The sequence below is a fragment of the Bactrocera oleae genome, chromosome 4 (genome assembly GCF_042242935.1).
Source record: "Bactrocera oleae isolate idBacOlea1 chromosome 4, idBacOlea1, whole genome shotgun sequence".
Lineage (NCBI taxonomy): Eukaryota > Metazoa > Arthropoda > Insecta > Diptera > Tephritidae > Bactrocera > Bactrocera oleae.
Genome location: NC_091538.1, coordinates 69649818 through 69674792, shown reverse-complemented (window position 1 = coordinate 69674792; position 24975 = coordinate 69649818). Strand labels below are relative to the sequence as shown.

General features: G+C 32.2%; 3 protein-coding genes and 3 non-coding genes across 7 annotated transcripts in view; 3 read left to right on the top strand and 3 right to left on the bottom strand.

The window, feature by feature from the left end:
* The first annotated feature begins 46 nt into the window (after nt 1-46).
* Nucleotides 47-1249, top strand: APC10 (anaphase-promoting complex subunit 10). 2 transcript variants are annotated; one of them, XM_014231602.3, is made up of 4 exons: nt 47-277; nt 334-570; nt 627-837; nt 1135-1249. In XM_014231602.3, exons 1-3 carry the CDS (start codon nt 160-162, stop codon nt 818-820), a joined length of 549 nt encoding a protein of 182 aa, XP_014087077.1. In that variant the 5' UTR covers nt 47-159; the 3' UTR covers nt 821-837; nt 1135-1249. The 2 variants fall into 2 exon arrangements, with proteins under 2 accessions (XP_014087077.1, XP_069964362.1); XM_070108261.1 differs by lacking the exon at nt 1135-1249 and having other exon boundaries at nt 627-915.
* Nucleotides 1250-1360: 111 nt separating this feature from the next.
* On the top strand, nt 1361-1873 carry LOC106615400 (small integral membrane protein 12). The gene is made up of 2 exons (XM_014231603.3): nt 1361-1490; nt 1546-1873. Exons 1-2 carry the CDS (start codon nt 1361-1363, stop codon nt 1674-1676), a joined length of 261 nt encoding a protein of 86 aa, XP_014087078.1. The 3' UTR covers nt 1677-1873.
* Nucleotides 1874-2040: 167 nt separating this feature from the next.
* On the bottom strand, nt 2041-2113 carry TRNAR-UCU (transfer RNA arginine (anticodon UCU)). Its single transcript has one exon. It is a non-coding gene; the product is annotated as a tRNA-Arg (tRNA).
* A 227-nt stretch (nt 2114-2340) lies between these two features.
* TRNAR-UCU (transfer RNA arginine (anticodon UCU)) lies at nt 2341-2413 on the bottom strand. The gene has a single exon. It is a non-coding gene; the product is annotated as a tRNA-Arg (tRNA).
* A 1024-nt stretch (nt 2414-3437) lies between these two features.
* TRNAM-CAU (transfer RNA methionine (anticodon CAU)) lies at nt 3438-3510 on the top strand. Its single transcript has one exon. It is a non-coding gene; the product is annotated as a tRNA-Met (tRNA).
* A 152-nt stretch (nt 3511-3662) lies between these two features.
* The window catches only part of Roc2 (Regulator of cullins 2), a 40594-nt gene continuing 19281 nt past the window's right edge, over nt 3663-24975 (bottom strand). Inside the window, exon 2 of the mRNA XM_014231584.3 lies at nt 3663-4065. Coding sequence (XP_014087059.1) covers nt 3884-4065 — 182 coding nt within the window. The 3' untranslated portion in view covers nt 3663-3883. The remainder of the gene's footprint in view (nt 4066-24975) is intronic.

Sequence of the window (24975 nt, the reverse complement as noted above, 5' to 3'; positions counted from 1 at the left end):
ACTCTATTCATTATCCAACATGAAAATATTAAACAGCTGACCAAGCCCGGCAAGTTATTTTTTGACATTTCTCCTCTAGATCAAGTCATGTAAACAAATGATTTGTTGTACGTTTCAAAATTAGTATACAATCTAAGAGCATTTGCATAAAACACAACAATGGAGGGTAATGGCGATGAAGAGATTACCAATCAAGATCCTTTACCACTTGAACGGTCAGGAGTAGTCAGAGAAATCGGCAATCAAGCTGTGTGGAGTTTGTCATCCTGCAAACCAGGTTAATACGATTATTTATACACCTTATGAAAAAGCGTTTAGAAGGATTATTTGCAGGGTTTGGCGTTGAACGTCTGCGCGATAATATAATTGACACCTATTGGCAGTCAGATGGCCAACTTCCACATCTTGTCAATGTTCAGTTTCATAGAAAAACTCGTATTAGTGCTGTTTATTTATATGCTGACTACAAACTAGATGAAAGCTACACGCCGTCACGTATTTCTCTGCGAACTGGCTCAAATTTCAACGACTTACAAGAGTTGCAAAATCAAGAACTTTTCGAACCTACAGGTGAGTACTGATACTTAGCGATTGTGGTGATATACATACAAAAAGCCTCATTTCAGGATGGACTGCTATACATGTGGAAAATGGTAAATCTCGTCCTGTACGTATATATATGTTACAAATTGCGATTGTGGCAAATCATCAAAATGGTAGAGATACTCATTTGCGGCAAATACGCATACACGCACCAGTCGAAAATTCGAAAGAGAAATTTACTTCAATCACTTTTAAGAAATTCGATAATATAAGATAAGGAATTTTGCGTGATAAGTAAGGATATAATTTTTCTTAATTATTTTATAAACTTACCCCTTAATTGTATTATTAAACATTTTGGTCATAAAAACATTGCTGGTTTTATAATTTGGAAACACTTGTGACTGTTCTCTAGCATTAGGTTTCGTCTAGGAGTAAGTTTGTATTATCTGCACATCTACCCACAAAACCATTCTAACACTACAGTGCAATTATATTTTTAAATTTTGGTATCACATCTTGTATTTTTTTATCTTGGATAAAACTTTGAATTGTACGAACGTTGTTTACATTTAGCTTTTGTATATTTAGGAAAGACTTCCATCCGCGATATTCAAATTATACACAGGGTGATTCAGCTTGGTGTAAAACTGCCCGATTGTAAAACGTCATATGCGACAATCATATGTTTGTCAAATGCACGCCGGCAACAAGATTTATTTTTGTTTAACATAATTGGAATAAACAGTGAAAGTTGTGTAATCTCGTAAACAACGAGATATTTCTTAAATTAATTATTGTACTATAAGTTTTAACAATGTGGCCTATTATAATGGCAATACTAAGGCGAAATGCGGTCTACATAACACTGCCCATTGCTGGAGTTGTGGGATTAATTGGTTACAACCTGGAAAATATACTATCTGATAAATACACGCCATATAACAGTAAGTGTATCCAGAATGACATTTTAGACATCTGATAAATTTTTAATTCCAATAGAATCCATACTTGAAAATCGAGCTGAACGATTAGCAGAGGAAGAATTAGCTGACCCAACACGAGTGGATAAGCTGCGGCTGAATGTGAATGTTCTAGAAAGAAATTTATCTCCCTCCCTTCAGCCAAAGTAATTATTTTAAAATTATGTTACTTTAGGAATGAAACACTAATCTTTACTCAAAAATTGTTGTATATTTTTCATTTAAAATGATGCTTTTATCTAAAAATCTGAATCGTGTCTTATGTAAGAAAAAATAGTAAATGTTAGATGATTTATGGATGTTATGAGATCGCAATATAAAATAACGTAATTTGTGTAAGAAAAACATGCCTCATTTCGTTTCAATCCACAACTGCAGAGCCTGACTCAAATAGTTTTTAATGTACATAAATGTATATGTATGTGAGCAAACTGCGGTACCTACCACGGCATCACAAAAAAGGAGAAACACATACTCTGATAAGTTCAGGTAGTTGTAACTTTGTCTACAAGGACATCCCTTGCGGGGATCGAACCCGCGACCTTTGGATTAGAAGTCCAACGCGCTATCCTCTGCGCCAAAGGGACGAACGGAGGAGCGCCGACCATGTGCTCTCACAGATATTTAGTAGTCGTGTTAATCCTTTAGAACAGAAGATATTGTGGCACACTCATCATTTCTTTAAATAAAATTCAATCAGATGCCAACTTGCTTCTAAAGGCGAAAAGTTACTAGCATATAACTGTTACATTTTATAAAAATACAGCGTTTTTACTGAGTGCGCAGCAAAAAGAGCACCAACATACAGTAGTGACATCCCTTGCGGGGATCGAACCCGCGACCTTTGGATTAGAAGTCCAACGCGCTATCCTCTGCGCCAAAGGGACAAGTGGAAGGTGCTTGCAAAATGACAATTACGAAGCTGCTGACAAGCTATCACAGAGTGCTCCACGTCAGCATTTTTCAAAGTAGGGTGTGTTTACAGAATAAATCTCAAGTAATGAAGAGGTTTTGTTCTAAAAATAAATAATCCATATTCACAGAATATGTATGTACATCAATAGTCTATCATTTGCCCAATACGAATTTATAAACAAAATATAAGTTATATAACAATTTACAAGCAATCGAATTTACAAATAAATAAAAAATAAAGTAAAAATGCGTAAATAATTCAGTAAAATATTTGTGATTAATCTTAATAACATTCTTAACCTTAGGAGCTATCTGGTGAACATGTTCTGGTAATTATTTTTACAAAGGACATACTGTTGTAATCATATGTTATTTATCGAATACCGTTAATATATTGTCTTTTCCCGTATCTAATGGAGTATACAGCTTAAGTAAAGTCTGGGTACGGAACTTATATTTATTGCTGGTTTGATTGTTTTAATAAATTAAAGAGTTTTACAAATATAATTTTCATTTTATGAATTCTTTACTGCTTTTCACAAAAGTTTTTCGGCTACTAATAGTTTTAACGGGCCTAATTTTCATGTCACAGTTATCTTAAAACTGAACTTTTTTCACTGCGCCAAAATGTAGGCAACTTCTGTCATGTTAATCTTTGATATAGCGGAATTATTGCACGATAATTTATGGATGTATGATATAAGCTTTACTAGAATCATTCTAAATGGCAAAAATAACAAATTGTGTTATATAAACGCGAAAAACCCTTGGGGGTTTCGCCATATAAATGACGTTAGTCAGAGGCGACAACAAGTCTGAATTTTATATAGTACTAAGTTCAGTCTTCTTTAAACCACTATATTTGCTTAAAGTATCGCTTGAAGAATTCTACTATTGTATGTAGAATCTCAGTGCAGTGATTTTTTCCCATTTTTCTCTTATGTCTGTTCTAGAACATTTCATTTATATACACCTTTCGGTCCTATATTTAATACAGCCTCGGTGGCGCAGTAGGCAGCGCGTAAGTCTCATAATCTTAAGGTCGTGAGTTCGAGCCTCACCCGGGGCATAACTTTTTTACTCGTTGACTTTCGTTATTACAATTATATTAATTTGCAAGGAATATTTGTTCACTGTGCTTGTGTTATAGATTTTGTATGCGCTCAATAGAGTTGCATATGTTCACATTTCCTTCATTTTCATATCCTTTGCGCAGCTAAGTTCTCTTTGTTCTCAAATACAATTTATTGCGGATTTTCTCTTATACATTTTCACCATTCGCTTAAACTTACATACCCAACAAGTGTTGAAACTAAAATCTATTGAGAAAACATTAGCTTACTTAATTAACACCAATTACCAATTGTTTTCTTAACATTTAGAAAATCTATTTTAAATTCCGTTATAACTGCTGATGCGCCAATTGACTATGGTAAGGCTGCTCACTTGCCCATGCGTTGTATGGACCACTCCTGTTGACAGAGTGGACAGCGGTTATTTTGTTTCACCCAGAGCGACATGCAACAATGATGGAATGAGTGATTACATTCTCCCCAAACTACTACGCAGTCCTGGCGGCCAAGCACCTCACGTTTATTCTCCGCCTGACAACGTAGACAAGCGTCTGAAAGAAAGCAAACGAGAAAGATGAGAAAATACAAAGATGATAAATTAGTTATGTAAATGTTTTATTTGCGATTTTTACAAATTTACATTTTAGATACAAAATAAAATTCTTTTCCAACACACTAACAGAGTTGATAATCAACTAAGCATGTATCTATGTACTTATGTATATGTATATGTACACATAAATTATTTTATATATGTACATAATATTTGCACTGCATTCTAATTGCCACACAATACAATATCAACCGACAAATGTAAACACTTGAGGAAATTAGGGGACACATTGTGCCAGTCAAACCGTGTGTCCACCCACCTGCATATATACATAAGTACATATGTGTGGGTGTGCGCATGTGCCCGCAAGCCCTCAAACAAAGCGGTTGTTGGAGGTAACAAATGCGCCACTGACGACATTGAACTTCAATTAGTAATGATTTGCATGCTCGCAATTCCTGCAAATGTACATGCGCACGCACATGAGCATACACTAACACAACAATTGCCCTAGTGTCACCACTCCTCCACTTCCTCCGATGACGTCTACCATATTATCAAATACAGTCGATTTCATCATTTCTGCGTTTGTTGGGCATTGGAGAGCGCCATCAATAGCAATAATTAAAACAACATAACTTTTCTAGCACCCGTTTATCCAATAATAACAACAATAATAAATATACAAATAGAAAATAAGAAAGGGAACAAATTATTTCTGCCGTCTCTACATTTTAGGTCACCTATTATGCAAATGCAAAATTTTAAGGATTTTATTTTGTTAAATAAACAGTCTGTATGTTTTATAATATATATAAGTATATGTATGTATACATATATACAATAAAAAAATACAAATAAAAATGCTAAAGAGTAGATATATAATATACGTACATATCCATATGTATGTTTATAACATACATACTTATCTACATATGCAATATGTATTTGCTATGTTTATAATTGGTATTATTTATGAAAATTCTTTAATGAATACATAATATAAAAATCTTTGGTTATTGTTTTGGGTACGAAGCGTGTCAATGCGAGCTGGAACCAAAAGAAACAAAATTTTCTAATGGAACTGAAGACCATCCCAGCCGAGGATCATAACAGGTGTATGGAAAATTGGATTAAGCGTTGGCATGCTTTTATGGACTCAGAAGTTTAAATGAATTATGAATGAGCCTTTCCGGAAATTTTCAATTTTCACAACCTTTATGTGGTACAAGGTGCACAAAGAGGAAGAACTGGTGTTAACAAGTGTTTGAAACAAATTGTATTTTGGCTGATTTTCATACAATATTTTGAAAATAGATTCTGTTTTAAATATATAATAAATATTAAACAAAATATATTCGAATTATTGTTCTACAAAAATGTAAGAATACCAGTATTTTAGTATGCGTAATTCATCAAAGGATTAAAAACAAATTTATATTCGTATACATATGTATGTATTTAGCTATAGTACACAACGGTATGTAATTATGCTGTTTGCTAAGTTCCAAGTAAACAAGTGCTTTTGAACGAGATTTTGGTAAAAATAGTAATTATTTGTTTATTTAAATTTTTTCGCTTTTTGCTCTAAGCAGCTATTGGCAAAATCTTTATTTTTATGTATATTCATACAAGTATATCTACATATACATATAAAAATTACGCATCACGTTTTGTCCGGAGTAAACTCTTAAACTACTGACCCGATTTCAGTAAAATTAAGCACACTATGTCCAGCTTGATCCAACTTAAAAGATATGATAATTTATATCTCAATTATGTTAAAAGTCAAAACAATTATTAAAAAAAAAAAAATATTTCTAAATATAAGCAATTGTTCAAAATTTGAAAAATAATAATTATTATTATTTTGAAAATTCATTGTTTTCTTCCATTGACAAATATTTGTATCAATCATTTTCAAATTAAACCTCAAGTACAATCCCTTGGATGCTTTAACCGGCATTAACGTTTTCGCTTTTATTCGTATATATTTTCACTGTATTGAATATTTTATTATAATAATATTTAATAATACAGCCACAGCACGCAGTGGCCCGATCTACTATTATAAATATATAGGTAAAGATTGAAATAATTAATTTTTAACAGAGCTAAAAAAAAATATTCAAAAACTGTAATCACAAAGACGCACCTAAAAAAATCGAAAATACGGCCAAAAGTATGCCTTAAATGCCATAAGAGCGATTTAAATTTATGGTGGGAAAAGTTTAGACAGTAAAATTTTGCAATCAAGGAAAACAGCTTCCGGTGACACATGGTCACATGATTCAGCGAAACTATTGTTGCTTACATCCAAGAAAATAGTAAAAATGCAACTGTGCATGATTGCTAGGAAATTTTTTACAAATTTCTGTTTGCGTAAGATTTTGTATAACTCGTTTTCGAGAAATCAAGACGTAAACTGCTTTCTTTATGCTGATCAAGCACATCTAGTTTCAAATAAATTTGATTATATATATATAATATATTTTTCAAACAGCAAAACTTGTTCATGACGACAAATTCCATAAATAAATTATTATTATGTTTTTAATTAACTGTTTTCTAACTGGTATTCAATGGAGCTACTTATAAAGCATCGATTTAATTTAATAAAATGTGAACACGTTTCTTTTAGGAACATTTTTTCATTAACTAACGGGTAATCATTAAAACACACAAAATTGAAATAATTTGAATGTGTCGTTTCAAGTATTTTTTAAACATTTCATTCACGGAATTTTTTACGCATTTTCGGTTAAATATTTTTATAGAATATATGAATTTATATATGTTTGTATGGTATGTAAATTAATTTATTAAGGCGTAAATTACATTTTGTTCGGTGAGTTGTCAAAAAAAAGTACCGTTCAATATATTATATTAATGATGTGTCTTTTTTTACGGCCTAATTGTCTAAATTGTTTTTATCACAATAACGCTGTACACAGCAGCAAATGACATTTTGGATTTTTGGTATTTTTCTGTTTCGTTCCGTTATAAGTATGACGCAAGCCACCAGGCACTACCCACTTTGTTGCTATAGTTTTCATTGGCAAATGTTCAAATCACATGATTCTCAGATGATGATGGTATTGCTCTCCTCGGGTACACACCTCCTTCTGACGTTGTTATTTTTAGCGAATTTCGCGAAGCTGCGACAGTGTGGGCAGCGTGGGCACAGCCATAGCACAATATTTGGCAAAATTTTCAAAAAAAAAAAAAACACATCCTCGAGAAAACAAAAAAAAAAAAATAAATTTAGCGGTTAGCACGAGCGGAGTGGGGGTCAACGTTAAACAACATTTGACTTTCAAGGCAACGAACAATTTATTTGCACAACAAATCTTTGTTAAATTGGCAAAATTCAAAAACAAACGAAAAGTACATAGTGTATAGTTTATGTGAATGTATATATGTATATATGGAATAATCCCGCCATCATTCGCTAATTCGACCAAGTGGCTAGTGGCACGTTTTCGCTCATCTACACATATATCTATCTATATATATGCTTTATAGAATATATGCATCGTAAATATATAATAAAATATTTTCACTTTACTATCAGCGGCAAGGCGAGGAGGTACAGGAGTACACAGCAAAGCGAGAATGTGGAACTCAGGCAAATGAGCACGTAACATCGCAATGCTGCATGTGATGGTTCTATTGGAATTGTCAGGGCTTGAAACCATTGGGATACATATTTAACGTTTACAAATACCATGGCCTTGAAATAATTAAGACTTGAAGAAAAATTTTCGAGAAATTTCAAAGCTTCTCAAAAGTTATATTTAGTTTTGAAAGCTAAATATTTTTAAAGTCCTTAACTTTAAAGAATATATAATATTTTTCATTCTCTTTGTCATTGAAATCTCAAAATACTTTTCAATGTCCCCACAATTTTTCACAGAAGCTTTAAAAAAACAAGAAGTCGGGAACTGGCCAAGAATATATGTATATGGCATGAAAGTCTGCTTTAACACTTCAAATGTGGTAGAATGTCGGAACATCTAAAACGTTACATATTTCATAACTGAACAATTCAAGTTCACGTTAAACAAAAAACAAAAAAAAAAAAAAAAAAAAAAAAAAAAATGAACTTATTTAAAATTCCAACGAAAATATTTAGTAATGAACTAAAAGTAAATGATCGATGAATGAAAAACCTGAAAGTCGCCCTGTAGCGAGTATCCATTCATTGAACGGTAAAATGCCGTTAAGGCAAAATGTTTCACAAGTTCAGTGACTTCCTAAGGATCGAATGCCTGAGGACTTAAGTATTTTCTTTTTTAATGGTGTTTCGTGCGTTGTAGTAACATATTAAGTATTTTGTTTACGTTTTAATTAAACATAAATTCCAGGAATACGGAATTGCAATTACAAAATTTTTTTTAACAAATGAATATGAGTATCTCAACAACATAATTCAATAAAAACAAGAAATGAAAATTAATATAAATTTGTATGTAAATACATATATAATTTCATGTGACTGACTGCATAACTGCTTGCTAGGCTCGACTCCACTTGGGACGAGAATTGGTTGTGTGGCAGTGAAACTGGAGCCGACTCGCATAACGGACATGCCAGATGACACGTCGAAATACAGACATTTTATTGTAAGTTTTAACAACTACGTTCTTGAGACCACGTACGTCTTGTCTTGACAAAATTTCTGCAAAACTCAACAATAAATTACCACAATTACAAAAATAAATCGTCAAGTCCATGAAAAAGTTGTGGGAACTCAACTTGGAATACCCCCTGGTCCGTTGAAAGTGTCGATGTTTTACAAACAGCCAATGTAAATAATGAAATCGAGTCATCAGTCGATGCCTACTCAGCAAATTCGTACATTGACCCAAGGTGCGTCACCGCGTGCCGTCAACTAAATAAATGTACATACTTATATATGGTAAATTTGTTAATAACGCTGACTTTAGAACTTGTTCTAGAATTTGGGTTGGGAAACTACGACTTAAATTTTGTAACTTCGTTAAGTAAGACTGTGCTGTATGAGGGACCCGGAGCGAAGTGTCACCCTGAATGTTTGTGTGCCATATAGAATATCGCCTTCAAACTAATTTGTACTAGTTGCTTTGGAATATCTATGGCCTGTGTGCAAAGAAATTTAAGGTCCGAACTCAGAGGAACACATGTGTGTATACATATGTATATATGTATATGTTTAGGTACATAGACCAAATCAAATAAAAACTTATAAGATTCGCATTGCGGTTTGCCATTTAAAAGCAATCAAGTCAATCAATTTCTTGCAAACGCAATATAATAGACAAAAAATGCACAAAACAAGGTATTGAAAGTCAATGGTGTTGCGTCAGTCGAAAATGTTCGTTATGTAAGTTCCATTAGAGCAGCCAGTGACCACAACGGCACGAGCAGTTATTAATTAAAGCAAATGCATATAATATATATATATATAAATCTCAATGATATGGACATACAAATAAAAAATCTTCACAACAAATAAATAGGCGAAAAAAATAACTCGATTTCAAGGAAGAAATAGTCAAAACAGACAGTTAAAGGGGTGTGTCCTCCAAACAGCAATGGAAATTTTCTGGAACAAAGGCAGAAAGAATGGGAAATGTTTAGAAACAAGTAGAAAAAAGCGTCAGAAATCGCGTGGCTTTTATTGAGTCGCGCAAAGTACAAACAACATTTGGCAGTATTTTTTGTTAATTAAAGCTTTGGCGTGTGTGGTGATCTTTAAATTTCTTAATTAAGCGAATTTTCGTTTTTTAACAATTGACGAAAAAATGTTGCGGTATGCAATTTAAGGCAGTTTTAAATAGGCACAACTGAAATGTGCTCACAAACACACACAATAATCATCGCCATGATAGAAGTGTTGACTTTCTACAAGTTTTTCCAAAACATTTGTTTCAAATGCTTTAATTTCTAATATATAATATTTTCCCAAAAGTGGTTTTTCCAAAAAATTTGCCAAAAGTTTGTTTTTATTGAAATTGATGTCTGAAGCTGCCATGAGAGGTTGCACAAATTCGGTTTAAATGGTTTTGGGCAAAAAGCTCCGATTCAGACTCCGAGACCAACAAATTATTTTGGCAGAATGAGAAGGCATGATTTTTAATCTGATTTACAAGAACAATAGCATCATAATTTATGCAAACAAATCTTAAAGCGTATGTATGTATATGTTTTATTCAACTTTCTATATCGAAGATCTATTTAAGGGGTTATATCCACTTGTGAATTTCAAATATTATATATTGCCTATATATCGAATGTACATACAAATATTTGAGAGAATATTCTATTTGAATATTGAAATCGATCCGACCAATAGTTTCAAAGATATAAGCGTGTTTGTAAGAATATTTTAACTTAATCGGCTTCTAAAACTTTAAACACGTTTTTCCCGAAATGCTGTTTTCAGAGTCGGTGAGAAAAATGTCTCCCAAATCGGTGGAACGATCGATTTGAAATATTCACGCAACCTTCTTATATATAATATATCAGGAAATGATCGACGCAGTACGATTTTTTATGATAATTTCGATTTCTTAATCCACTATGTAGTATTTATACATATTATATTTGTATGTAATTTTTTCACAAAAAACGATTTTTTTTTGTAAAAAATTGAAATTTTGACTAATCCTACAACCATTACTTGTATTCATCTATTTAATAATAATTTGTTTAGGTTTTTAGATTCGAGATAACTTTTAGCAGCAAAATCTTCCTCACCGACAGACACTTTTCGGAGATACTCCTGGCGATCGGCTACGGGATCAAGGAAATCCAAAATTTTTCAAAATGAATCGTCGATTATTAAAATATACTCCATTCGGTAAATGTTTAATATATTTTTATTTATTAAATAAAAAGTCTTTCAAAAAAAAAATTTTTTTTTATTTGCAATACCATCTTAAGTTCACAATAGAGCCGTGGCGTGTATTTGAATTTCGGTAGAAACCTTGAGGGATGGCTTTTATTTGTATTTCGTAGGCGATCATTTTTTGTTTTACAAACTCTACTCGACGCTTTGTGAAAAAAATAAGGACTTTCGATATATTTAGTTTGATCTGTAAGATACGTTGAGAGCCTTTTCTATTTTTCTAGCGCAATAATACACTTTTCGCACATGTCATTCAAGACCTTTTGTTCTCGATAAAAGCACACGGACCAAAGTTTTACGCACAGAGATGTTTTAAGACGGTTATTAGAACCTAGCTAAGCTAAATTAGACAACTAATACTCTTTGGATGGGGAAACAAGAATAATTCTTTAATAAAATTAGCATGGTTGATCCATGACCATATCACTCAGTTGAGATGAAGATCGTACGTTGAGTATTTTTCTTTCTCTCCTTTGCGATTATATATAAAATATATTTATTGATTTGAACATAAAACTGAAATGCTATGGTTGCATACTGCTTGGTCATCCTTTGGAAGAGTTAATCGTTAGTTAGAATTAAAATTATATAATAAATAGTTATTTATTTATTGCAAAAATATTACTGACTTTTTTATCAATTTATGTTCGATTCAAAGAAATTTGATGGGTACATACATATATACTTATATTTATAAATATTTTAAAGCACGCTACATATTTACAACTAAAGATAAATTCAATGAGCAAATTTAAGAGCGTAAAATGCTCTTAAGTAGAAATGCCACTTCCGACCGTTAAGTTCTCTCCGCGCCTTTTAATTACGGAAACGCTGTTCACTGGAACCTCACACCACAAATATTTATGGACTTTGCGATAAGCAATATTATCAGCATTTTTTGGAAGAAATGTTTGTATGTAATCAAAATAGACTTTTACGTAGGTATATTTGCAGATATAAGACAAAAAGAGCAAAAAGTACGGCTAAAGTGAGAGCCAAGTGCGTACAGTATGAAATTATGTTACATTATTTTGCTATATTAAGCATGACCTTGAGTTAGCATTTCAAGCGTTCAAAAACTATCTCAAAAACTGATATAAAATAACCTCAAACTAGTAGGAGTTTGCACATACACACATGCATACATATGTATGCGTTTATAACTAAATTTGTGGGTAGATATTCCTTCCAAAAGCTCAATGAGTCATAGACGCTCGCACTGTTTATTTGTTAGTTATTCTTCAACTGCGATTTTTTTGGTAAAAACACATTTTAGAAAGGCCAAATATTCCGCTAATAAATAAACAAAACTCATTGAGAGAGGGCAACTCGTACATATTTCATGTGGAAAAATTTCCATTAACTTGACGATACTGCTGCCACTGCTGTTACTGCCGTTAATGCTGCAGCCTTACAAAAGCGAAGAAGTCAAAAATAATTTACCACACAAACACCGTGAATTTCATCATTCATTTTTGCACGACGAACCTTTGTAGGTCATAAAAGTGGTTTGGCGGACGAGGCGGCTGCGTAAAGTTGGCGGTGAGCAAGGCAACAATTTTAGACGGAAAAAACACACACACAACAACATTTCGACAGCAAGACAAGACACCAATATACTTATAGTATCTAAAATCCTACATATTATACTGGTATATAACAAGTTATGTATGCAAGTATGTGTGTGTATTTCCACGAACGAAAGAGATCTACAAACCAATACCGAGGCATATGCACATTTCTGCATTGGTGTGCGTCTTGGGGCACGCTTTTATTGCTTACGTGACGTCATACACGAGGGGCTTGTCTAACTCAACCAGTCTACAAAGCGGCCTCCAATTCCGCCGGCGCGGTGTGCCTTACATTTCAAGAACTGATCGCTTTCTGTATAAATGTGTGTATGTATAAATGTACGTGTATGCATGTGTTGGTGTTTTTGGTTTGTAGTTGTGCCGCCGCCAACGGAGTCTGGCAAACAGTCTGAACTTTTGTTCGTATTTTTGTATATGGCTAAATAAATATTTATGGGTTTAAATAATTAAATATTATGCTATATACTCATATGCATATCTTTACGATCATATGTAGCGCCTGGTCCTAATACAGTCTGCCAAAAAAAAGAAATATAATTAAAATTTGGATAAGAGTGCATAACTAGAATTATTTTAAGTTAGTGAGTGCGAAAAGAATGCTGCACTAGATGAATTAACATTTTTGTCAAAATATTATTTTACAAACATGTTATTATTTAAAAAAGTTGAATAATGAACGGAAATTTTTTTGAAAAATTAATAGCTTGTATTAAAACTTTTACGAGCGTAACAAGCTTAGTCGATTCAGCCCTTTCCGTCTGTCCGTTTGTCTGCACATACGCGAACTAGTACCCCAGTTTTAGAGATATGGAACTGAATTTTGCAGACGTCTTTTCCTACCTAAGAAGCTGCTTATTTGTCGGTACCACCGATATCGGAGCACTATAGGATATAGCTGGCATACAAACTGACCGATCAAAATCAAGTTCTTCTATCTTCACAAAATTTAACATGGATTATTGTCCAACTCAACGGTATAATATTCGAACAAATTGTTTAGATCAGACCACTACAGCTGTATGCTATGTCATACGAACTGAACTTATTTTAGCGTGTGATCTTTTGTCACTCGCTTACAAGAGATGCTTTTTATTTTAATTAAATAACATTTGAAGTTGTATTTTTACGAACATGTAATTTACAAACATATATGGATATACATTTTTATAGCAAAGTTATATACTATATTCGAATGAATCAAATACGTATTTACGCTACACAGTAATCTAAAAAAGTGTTCGTATTTTTTGTCATAAAGATATTGTCATAAAAATATTCCTATTACTTTGCTTCCTTATCTCAAAGACTTTTTTCTTTTCGATTTGGAAGAAGATAGAATTTTACTAATTTTACCCTATTTATATAAGTTAATTAATTTTTTTTTGATCATTTTTATTATTATATTTCCTTTATTATCGAATATTTATATACATTTTTTTATTTTTTATTTTTGATTATTAAAATATTTCATTTTTTTTATTTTCATTTTGTGCCAAATATTTGAGTACGAGTATGTACGTTAGGCACATTTGTTTAATATATATCCATATATTTTCTATTTTATTCCCCCAATAGTGCCGTTTTTTGTGAGCACACCTTATCTAAAAATAGCTCGTTAATAAATCTATTTGTGCAGACGTGTATAAGTAACCATAAACTGGTTTAAAAATAAACTAATATTGTCAAAGGCAAATCAAATTGAATCAATATTAATATTACATATTGTATATGTGTGTGTGTATTATATTACATCCCTACAAGAAACTGCTAATGGGCTCCCCAATACACTCACATTTATTATGTCAGTACTGACAGTCAAATGAACAGTAAAATGACCGTCAATGTTTACGATTATTCCAAAAGCAAGTTCTGTAGACGTCGAAAGGAAACAGCATACATAGAAGTTTCGAGAAGTTGTAAAATACTTGTGTAGCTGTTATTTGGTGCGATAAACCAAAAGTGTTACGTGCTTCTGTGCAATAACAATTTTTGTTATATTAAAAATAAATAAATAACAAAGGAGTTTTAAAATATAATATACGTAAGTTATTATTAAGTTTAAACTAAAATTATATTTTTAGTTAATTTTCATTTTTATTTAGGCATTTTTAAATTCCGAAATATTCATGAACTGGAGAAATGCGTACAGCAGAGCTTTTGAGAGTAGCAAGCATGGAATTAAGTGAAAATTTCTTTTCATAATTTATTATTTGAATATATTTTTGTTACACTCTTTTTTTATATATATGTATATTATTATAACTAATTTTAATGAAAAGTTTTGAATTTATTAAAGAAATAAAAATTATATTATCTACTGCGCAAAATAATTTTTCATTTGTGATAGATTTACAGTCATAACTGACAAATTGCAGCTATGATAGCGTTTCAGTCATAACTGACAATATTCAGCTATGATGGATTTATGGTCAGCAATGACTCAGAAAAAGACATGAGAGTGAGCAGTATAGATATATAGCGAATCTATTCCGAATACCCTTGTGTTAAAGAGAGATGCAAACTCACACACATGCCTTTATTTACATCAGTTTTTGCACAAGGCTCTTAAGAAAATGATAGAAACTTTGATCTGCGCGCTGACAAAATTTCTTCAGCTATGACTGTTATATTACCCATCAGATGACCGTCACTGTTCTTGTAGGGATATTATTAATGTTAACTGAAATGGTAAAATCATATGCTTTAAAGCAGCAATGTGAGCGCTAACATACATTCATGAAGACGTCTGTTCAGCCGTCGCAAAGTCATTTAGTCGCGTCAGCTGTTGCGCTATTTCGTCAACTTGTCAATCTAGACAGTTTTGTCTTTTGGTAGATGGAATACAATCCACCGTACAATCGGCCGTCTCGTTTGCTAGACAAGCAAACGTAAAGTACATTTATATACATATAAATGTATGCATATATGTGAGGATATCTGATATACACATATTTCGGTATGTAGACTGATTTGCTTGGCGGCGAGCACTTGTGTTGGTACATGTGTGGAGTTTTCGATATGGAAATTTCCCAAATGAATTTTCTATTTTTACAACGCAGTAATTTTCCATTAATTTCGTATTTTTTTTTTAAACATAAAATCACAGTTTTTCGTTTTTATTTTTATATTTTCGTTTTATTACTTTTTAAAATTGTATAGTCCGCTTTTTCATTTACCACAAGTTAGGAGTGCTGGTCGTTGCGTGAATACGCGGCATGCCTAATGTAGAGCGCTTCTGGAATATTCCACCAACAAATATTTCAGCTATTTGGCAATTCGACGGAGACGCTCGCTGGCATGTGGCGTTGGAATGGCAAAAGCCATAAAAACAAAAGCAATGCGCCATGGCAAAGTGTGCCGCGGTTGATGAAAACCGGTGAGATACAACAAGTTATGGGTGTACATATGTACATATAAGTATGAGTTCGAACATTTATATGAACATACATTTTTATAAAGCAATTGAACGGTACAGACGACTTTATGGTAGAAGTGGGAAACCGCTGCAAGATCACGTTTCACACGTAGCCCAGTGATGATTAAGATTTCGAAAAATAAGTATGTATGAAAAAACGTGTGACCAATAATTTATAGATTGCAAATTTGAATTAACGCTATTAAAGATTCCAGTTATTTTATTGTATTACATATTGCGGTACATAATTTTAGTACTAAAATATACTTTTCATTACTAAAAATAGCTGGTATAACTGAAACAAGGTATTATTTTTATTGCACGTTTGTGACGCATATTTTAGATGCACTGTAGTATTTTTAGCGAACGTTTAGAGGTCACACTCGCCGCACTCTTTCCCATTTAAAATGCTGAGTAATGTGCGGTATATGTAAATACATAAGTACATATCTACCCATATTTATTCTAAGTGAATCACTGTTGACTTGCACTCATACCACATCAGAAACTTTCAGTTAAAGGATAGCAAAAAGCAATAAATACATTTCCAGTTATACCATTATTAGTTGCATAAACGTCTACACTCGTTTAAGGTAGGTGATTTGCAAAATGGATGCCAATCTTGGAACCTGCCCCCAAACACACCCAGTTTATTTGAAACGTAAATTGATCTGATTTGTATAGCAACTAAAGTCCCAACGAGAAAATGTTTACTAAAATGTACATATACGTAAACGATAGCTCTTACCTTTATACATTTTTGATAATACATACCATCGTTTTCATAGCGAAATAATTTTTACAAATATTTTTGACATTTGACCACGAATATTTTTGCCACAAATCGGAACGATGCGGACTTTCAGTATGTTATTTTTAAACATGTATATATATTATTCCCTAACTTTTAGCTTGTTGTAAATTGATTTAACCTCGAATGTTTATTTTGATCGGACTACAATATGTAATTGACGAAATATCAGAAATAAATTATTTCAGAAACTCAAAACTTCGAGAGTATTTCCAACTTAAATAATCTTCCCACGAAAATCATATAATTATACAGAGAAACTTCGGTATTTTTATGAACCCTTATTCCTGAAATGGACCCTAGATCTGACCTTTAAATTGTTTTAGGAGCTCTGTTAAAAATGAAACAAAAATTTTTTGTATTATTTTTAGTAGTTCAGAGATGAAAGTGGAAGAATATGTGAAATTACATAACGGTTTCAATTCCCTGTAAGGTATTAATCAATGAAAAAATACTTTTTTTTTATAATGTACATAAGCCTTTATGCATATTCATATATAAATGTGCAAATAATACAGTTCGAATCCATATTAATATCTAGCGCAATTAAAAATAAAATTTTCATAGATCAATTTCCGACCACCAGACCGACGTCAATCATTTACACGCAGGCAACTGAACGCTAATGTATGTTTTTTTTTTTAAATTAGCAATTTTACGACAAAATTTTTTTGCGACGCCATGTGAATAATTTTAGAAAAATATTCACATACATATAAACGTATTATATGATGACAACAAGGGAGAGGGGGGAATGATGGGGGAAAATTTGTTTCGAACTTAACATATGTATGTACATATCTTACGTTACTTACGCATGTTTTTTTGAACATGTTATGTTATTTATAGAACATAATTATGTGGGATAGAATACTTAAGTACAGTTACTGTCATTGTTGTAATTGATAAAATTAAGTAATGTGATGGAAAATATTGATAAGAAACATTAGAGAGTGGCGAATCGAACAGAGCGGTATAATTTGTGGTACCTATAGAATAGAAAGCGGATTAATTAGTGGTTCGCGTAATTTCTTTATTGTGATCAAATGAACAATTTTGTTGTTGCAAAACAACATCAAATTTTCGACAAGTTTAAACAAAGCAAGCATCATGTAATGTTAGCGAAAATAGATTACATAACAAGATTTTACAGCATTATAAATGTCTCTGCACCCTTTACTTTATATTTTTCATTCCGGCAAGTGAATTCTGTTTGGGTGAAAACTAGTCATAATTTAAATAAACATTGCTAGAAAAAAGGTGATTTTGTATTAAAACCGCGTTATAATTTCAATATTATTGATTTCGAATAAAAATTAAAAGCCGCAGAACAACCGGTAATAAGAAGAATAAGTTTTTCTGAATTTTATTAAATAAAATTAATTCAAATACTCTGACGTACAATATTATTAACGTCATTAATTGTAACTTTATTAAGAAAAGCACGTTCATAATAACTCTATATCTGAAATATTGACGAATAAGCCGGATAAGCCAGAAAGTACTCAATTATGTAAATACATATGTATATTTTACCAAAATTCAACGAGAGAGAGTATTTTCAAGCAATAGTTTATATATTAACTAGCAGCTTCAAGCCATATTTTCTAAAAAAAAAATATGGACTATATATATCTTGATATAATGCCAAAATACTCCAGAAAAAAACTTGTAGATTTCGAGTCTCTCAACAAATACGTATGTGTTTGAAGTTCCCAGAAAGGCGATAATCAGCATAAGGCCAGCTAAAATTGTAGTTAACGCGGTATATTGCTAATGGAAGACCCTTTTTTTATGTATACCTTTAACAACACACCCATAAGAATATAAAAAATATGGTTATAGCAATTTATTATTGATAAAAATGTAGATATACCATATACCTTCCATTATAGACATATACACATGAGTAGTGAAGTACAGTATGTAATTAGCGCCGCAGTCATAAGGTTTGATTGGCAATTACCAAAGTGCAGCACTCAGGGCAAAGGTGCAAGTAAATTCGGTAGAACGCCACAAACGTTGAAATGAGCAAATCATGGTACGAGCAAAGCGAAAACCAAATATTTCTGCAAGGTATGTATAAACCTATATACGAGTTAGAATACATACACTAACAAAATGATTATCCAATGTTTATCAGCAATTACACTGGGCAGAAGCTATTTTGAAAAAAAATAACGAACACGAAATGAAGCACTAACAATACATACAACGGAACTATAGCAAATACGTACCTACAAACATAAATAAATATTAATGTATGTATGTATGTATATTTATTTGTCTATATGATAATAAAAAATGAGCCTTTGGTGGATTAGAACGCTGATGTTGTAACAATTTCAAAGTCATTGCGGGCAGCCGGAAAACATTCCATTGCCCACTGCAACAACACCAACGCACGCTCTGCGCCAGTGAAAGCTACTTATCTCACACAATACTCACATAGGTGTACATGCGTGTGCAAAACTTACATACCTACATATGTATGTACATATAATATGTGGGCCATGAACATTTGGAGGCCAACCAATTTGTGGAGGAACAGACGATATATTCATACATGCATACCTACATATATACGACTGCAAGTGCATATGTTTGAATGATTCAATAAGTGAACTGAACTAGAAATCGAACCACTTATTGCCTTAGTCCATTAGCAATTCCACTGTTGCTTTTTAAACAGCTGTTAACTAACTAGTGCAATGGGAAATAACTGTCGCTGTCAATAGTTTTGTGCTGCCAGCCGTTTTGCGCTTTCTTGTATCATTTTACTATTGTTGATACTTTTGTATATGATTTATTTATTTTAAATTGCAGTAATGTGATTGTTTTGCTTTGTTACTTCATGTTATTTCATCGGTGATAGTTTACTTTGTGCAAATAAACAAGACTAACAGCCGTTGCACTGCTAAACAGACATACATACATACATAGGTATGCAATTGTTACAAATACACACTTACAGAGTAATTCTAGTATTAATGATATAAATAATCACCTTAAGCACGTATGCTTTTCACTAATCTAATTTGGAGAGTTGCATTAAAATATTAAATCAGTTGGCTGGCGATTGCATAATATGTAACTATATATGTACAAACAAGTGCATGTGGAAACTGTGCTTGTATCACACATTGCAGACGGGAATGTCACCCGCACTGCGAGTGCGTTTTATAGCTTTTACGGAAAGTCCTATTACACAGTATAACAAAACAAGGTTTATTTTTGTACTCCGTCATGAACACAGTGTATTGCGAATCAAAAAAATATATCCTTTTGTCACTCAACGTAGTTCAACCAGAGAACTTAAAACAAGTTTTAGTTCAACGATATTGGCCCTGATTGCCGATTAAGAAACAGACGTACATTTTCCAGAATTTATTGTATAGTTAATTGGTTACCGCAAAATCAAGCATTTATCCTGAAATTTTATTTTCTGTTGCATTTCTACTTTATCGCTTTTTCAGTTCAAACCTTATGTTAGTAACCGGGCACCCGGGTACCCACCGCGGTGTATTTGTGTGAATAGCTTAAAAAAAATTCAATATTTCATTTTAAGCTCTTAAATCGTCGTTTTTTAACTTAAAAGAAAGCTATTTGTGAGTTAATTTTTTATATTTTTAAAATTTTTTTTTTTTTTACGTAATTTTTTTTTCTTTAAATTGTCACTGACTATTAATATTAATAAAATAAAAAAATAATAATAATACTCAGATCGTGGTTGCTAAAAGACGTCGGTAAAGTTGGTTACTAACATAAGGGTTAACCGTTATAGGCAGTTAACCACACTAAAAAATTCGATTTTCACTTGCATCGGTTTTGGTTTCTAATAATTATTTATTTTTTAAATTTGTCTATGTAAATATATTCAAAGAAATTATAATAAAAACCAGAAAAAATCGTTAGTTTCGGTTGCATCGAATACCTTTGCGGTCTTCACAGGTGCATTTCTTTAAGAATAAAGGGTTATAAGAAGATCATTATCTTGTTTTTGATTAGTAAGTTTGTATGGATCTGCTATATGCTATAGTGGTCCGATCTGAACAATTTGTTCGGATATTGTAGCGTTGTCTTGCACGATAACCTACGCCGTATTACGTGAAGATATTTTGACAAAAAAAGGTTTTCCATACAAGAACTTCATTTTGATCGGAAAGTTTGTATGGCAGCTATGTGCTAAAGTGGTCCGATATCGGTGGCTCCGAGCAATAAGCAGCTTCTAGGGGAGAAAAGAACTTGTGTAAATTTTCAGATCGATATCTCAAAAACTGAGAGACTAGTTCATGGCTATATCGACTCAACTGGTCAATTTATGTGTATTTTATAGGATCGTCGACTTTTCCGTCTGAGAACCTTATACCACAATAAAGAATAGTTTGGACAAACACACCGTATTTTACACGTCTTTTTTACTAGCTATACAATTTCCAGAAATAAAAATTTCAATTAAAAATATCTAGCTAAACAAATTTTCCATATAAGTAGAAATTATTAAAGATTCCTGTAGACCTGTGTCGCAAAATTCGCAGGCTTAACTACAAGTATATCAAAACAATAGTAAAAGACAAACAAAAGATCGTAAACTAAAGTGGCGACAAGTCAATAAAACTAAAAGGGCGCTATCACACGAGTAAGATGAGTAAATTACACGCTTGTGGCGTAATCAAGTCGAAAGTAAGAACGTACGAACGTATACATATACATAAGTATGTATGTACATATATTAAGTATGAGTATTAAATGTATCCACAGTTGGTCGCATGCTTTCTACAATATTTGGCGTCACAGTTTGACTCACGTGGCGATAGGAAAAATAGCTTATGGAAATAGATGGAGATCTGCGCAAAAGATGTTCAAGCTAACTCGAAATTAGTTCAGTGACTATATAAAATACACGCAATAACATAAATAGTTGCGTATAGCTGTACAAGTATATTTAAAGTATTATTTGAATAAATTCAATAATTGGAAAAAAATAATATTTAATTTATCATGTGAATTTTTTATTGTAAAAAGATTTTATACATTTTACTCATAACTATTACTATTTTAATTTAAAAACACATTCACTAGCATAATTTCCATTAGATTCGAGTGAATTATGTATTCTACAATTAAATTTAAAGATGAATATATCGTAAATTAGAAAAGTTTTACATATTTATATGTATGTATATGTATACAAATATATGTATATCACGATTTTTACTGAAAGCAAGAAAGCAATTCACGTTCGAAAGTACAAAAAAAATTTCGACCATTCTCAACACTGTGAAAAGAAACTAACAGCGCTTACACACGGTATCAAACCTGTTGACTTCATATGCGTCACACCAACACATATGTAACAGCAATAACATGCACGTGATGCCATACACGTTTCAATGGAATATTTTTCGATTCGATGACCTTCAATTCTGCCAACGAGTTGACCAAAAAATTATTGCTCTGCTCCCGAAACGACTGAAAGCGAACAAGACTAAAGCATTTTCAAATGAGTTAACGAAATTAAAAAAGTTTGAGCAAGCAAGGGTGCAATTTTTGTTAGAGTTTCGTAACAAATTATTTATTTAATTTCTAAAATAAAATATTTACATATTTAATAAAAAAAAAATTGTATATGACATTATTACCTGATACGTTTTATATAAAAACATTCACTACACCTACTTTTAAAAACATTTCAACACCAGTCGGAGTCGAACCTAATCCAAGACCGTAACCATAAGGCATCTCACATTTTTTCTTCCAAGTTTTCTAAACTCATTGTAAACTTTTTCACGACTGTAAAGGAGGCTCCAGTGACGTTAAATGATTTAGTTCATCGAAACATTTTTGTTTGGGCAAACTACTTTGAAAATGATTGCCAATTACTCAAAAATGTTTATATGTTTATATTTTTTGCCGAAAAAAAAATTTCAAGTCACTGATAACAAAACTGATACCTAAATCCTTATATTTATGACAACACTAGAAAGGCATAGGGTCAGAAATTTAAATACTAGTGTAGTATTGTAGATTTTGTATACCCTAAGTTGATTTAGCCATATTCGTCTGTCCGTCTGTCTGTATATACGCGAATTAGTCCCTCAGCTTTTGAGATATTGATCTGGAACACTTCCTTTTTTCCAGAAGAAGCTACTCATTTGTCGGAACCACCGATATCGGACAACTATAGGACATAGCTGCCATACAAACTTATCGAACAAAATCAAGTTATATCTCCATATTTTCGATATCTTCACGAAATTTTACATAGATTATTGTTTAAAGCAACGCTATACGCTCCGAAGAAATTGTTCAGATCGGAACACTATAGCATTACTGCCATACAAACTGATCATTCAAAATGAAGTTCTTGAATATTGTCCAAGGCAATGGTACAACCTCTGATTCGTTCAGATCGAACTAGTATAGCATATAGCTTGTACTCACCGATCAAAATTATGTTCTTGTATGGAAACTTTCTTATTTATGGAGGGTATTTTAGCTCCAGCGCAGCCGAAGTAAACGTTTTTTCTGGTTTATATTAAATTTTGATGTCGGCATTAGTTTATATATTCTATATACATTAGTTAATAAACTAAAATGAATAATAATTAATTCTAAAACGTGAAGTGTAATGAAGATGTACCGTACGATTACGGTAGTTTATAATTTAATCTTCCCAGTTTATGTGTGAACTTTTAACTGTTTGTGAGAAAACCTTATAACGTGCGACACACCTGCCAAGGTTGTACGTGTCATATTATACAGAACTATTGCAAGTATTATCTCTACTGACGTATTTCAGTTGAATAGGAATAATCAATGGTTATATAAACAATATTATTTCATATTTATTTGCTAGATAATTTAGCCGCACAATTCATTCGTAAAGTTGATTTTAGTACCAACGCACCCTGGCCTTGTCCACACATAAGCTCAAAATAAAGGTTGAATTATATTCAACTATAGAAATCCTTCCAAGCAACACCTTCAAAAACAATTAAGTCAATGCAATGCAAGCAAATCAAAACGCAATAAAAATGCACAACTATCAAATATGCATTTGTATGAAGACGGATTGAATGTGTGCCTAAGGTAAACGTGCCTCCGCGAACGCTCCATATGTTTGGCCTGCAAAAGGGGTGTGCCTGAGGCGATCGCGCCGTTTGTGGTGGATGTGTTCAAATGCTGAAATTTCATTGAAATTGACGGAATTCGCCACAAACGCCACGACGAATCGCAATCAAGAGAATTGTATTCAATAAACAATTAAAATAAGAAAACAAAATTAATTTAAATTGATAAAAATAAGAATAACAAAAATATTATTTAAGAAAAAAGGTAGCAAACAAATGTATGAATAATAATAAAAATTTATGAAAATATGTACATACTCATACTTTTAATTATTGTTGGATATGTGTGTATGTATGTTTGTAATAACAAATAGTTCTTTTTAATTATTTATCATGTGGCCATCATCTAATGTGCGAATACATTTATATGCATATATGTATGTATACATGTACCGTTTAAGTGTGTATATGTGCATGTGATTACACTCGTATAGCAACTGGTCATGTGGGTTTAGTTTCTCATTTGCGGTTATTTCGATTTTCTGCTATTTTTTATTACTTTGCATTTATATCGTATTATATACACATATGTATGTATACAACATGTATGCATGTGTGAATGTGCCAGTCATGACTGCGCTGTCGTGTATGTTTTGCTGTTGTTGTAGTTGGCGTAGTCGATTGGAGGCTCGTCTCTCGTTCGCTTGACGTCAAAGCCACTGATGGCTTTGCCTCCTATTTGACTTTACGTATACATAACATACCCCAGCATACATATACATATATATGTATGTATGTATATTTTTGATATATATGTGTGTGTGTGCTTGCACGTGAGTGAACGTATCGCTGTGTCACATTTACAAATACTATCAAACAAGATAAAAATGTATGACTGAATGTGTATATATATAAGTACATATGTATGTACTATATATAGAAATACAAGAAAAGAAAAAACAACAAATGATATTGCAAAAAAAAAAAAGAAATATATTAAATGAAAAACTACTCTAAGGAAAACCGAAAGAAAATAAGTAATAATCGAAGAAAAAAGCCAACACTGACACTACGAACTGGTACTGCAATAATCGCCGATCGGTTAGCCAGTTTGAGGCTGGTGCC

Bases quoted from the DNA above. Each gene is read 5' to 3' on its own strand.
- APC10 (XM_014231602.3), top strand. From the start codon at position 160: ATGGAGGGTAATGGCGATGAAGAGATTACCAATCAAGATCCTTTACCA. The intron at 278-333 runs GTTAATACGATT...GATTATTTGCAG, and splicing joins TTTGTCATCCTGCAAACCAG to GGTTTGGCGTTGAACGTCTG. The intron at 571-626 runs GTGAGTACTGAT...GCCTCATTTCAG, and splicing joins AGAACTTTTCGAACCTACAG to GATGGACTGCTATACATGTG.
- LOC106615400 (XM_014231603.3), top strand. From the start codon at position 1,361: ATGTGGCCTATTATAATGGCAATACTAAGGCGAAATGCGGTCTACATA. The intron at 1,491-1,545 runs GTAAGTGTATCC...TAATTCCAATAG, and splicing joins TAAATACACGCCATATAACA to AATCCATACTTGAAAATCGA.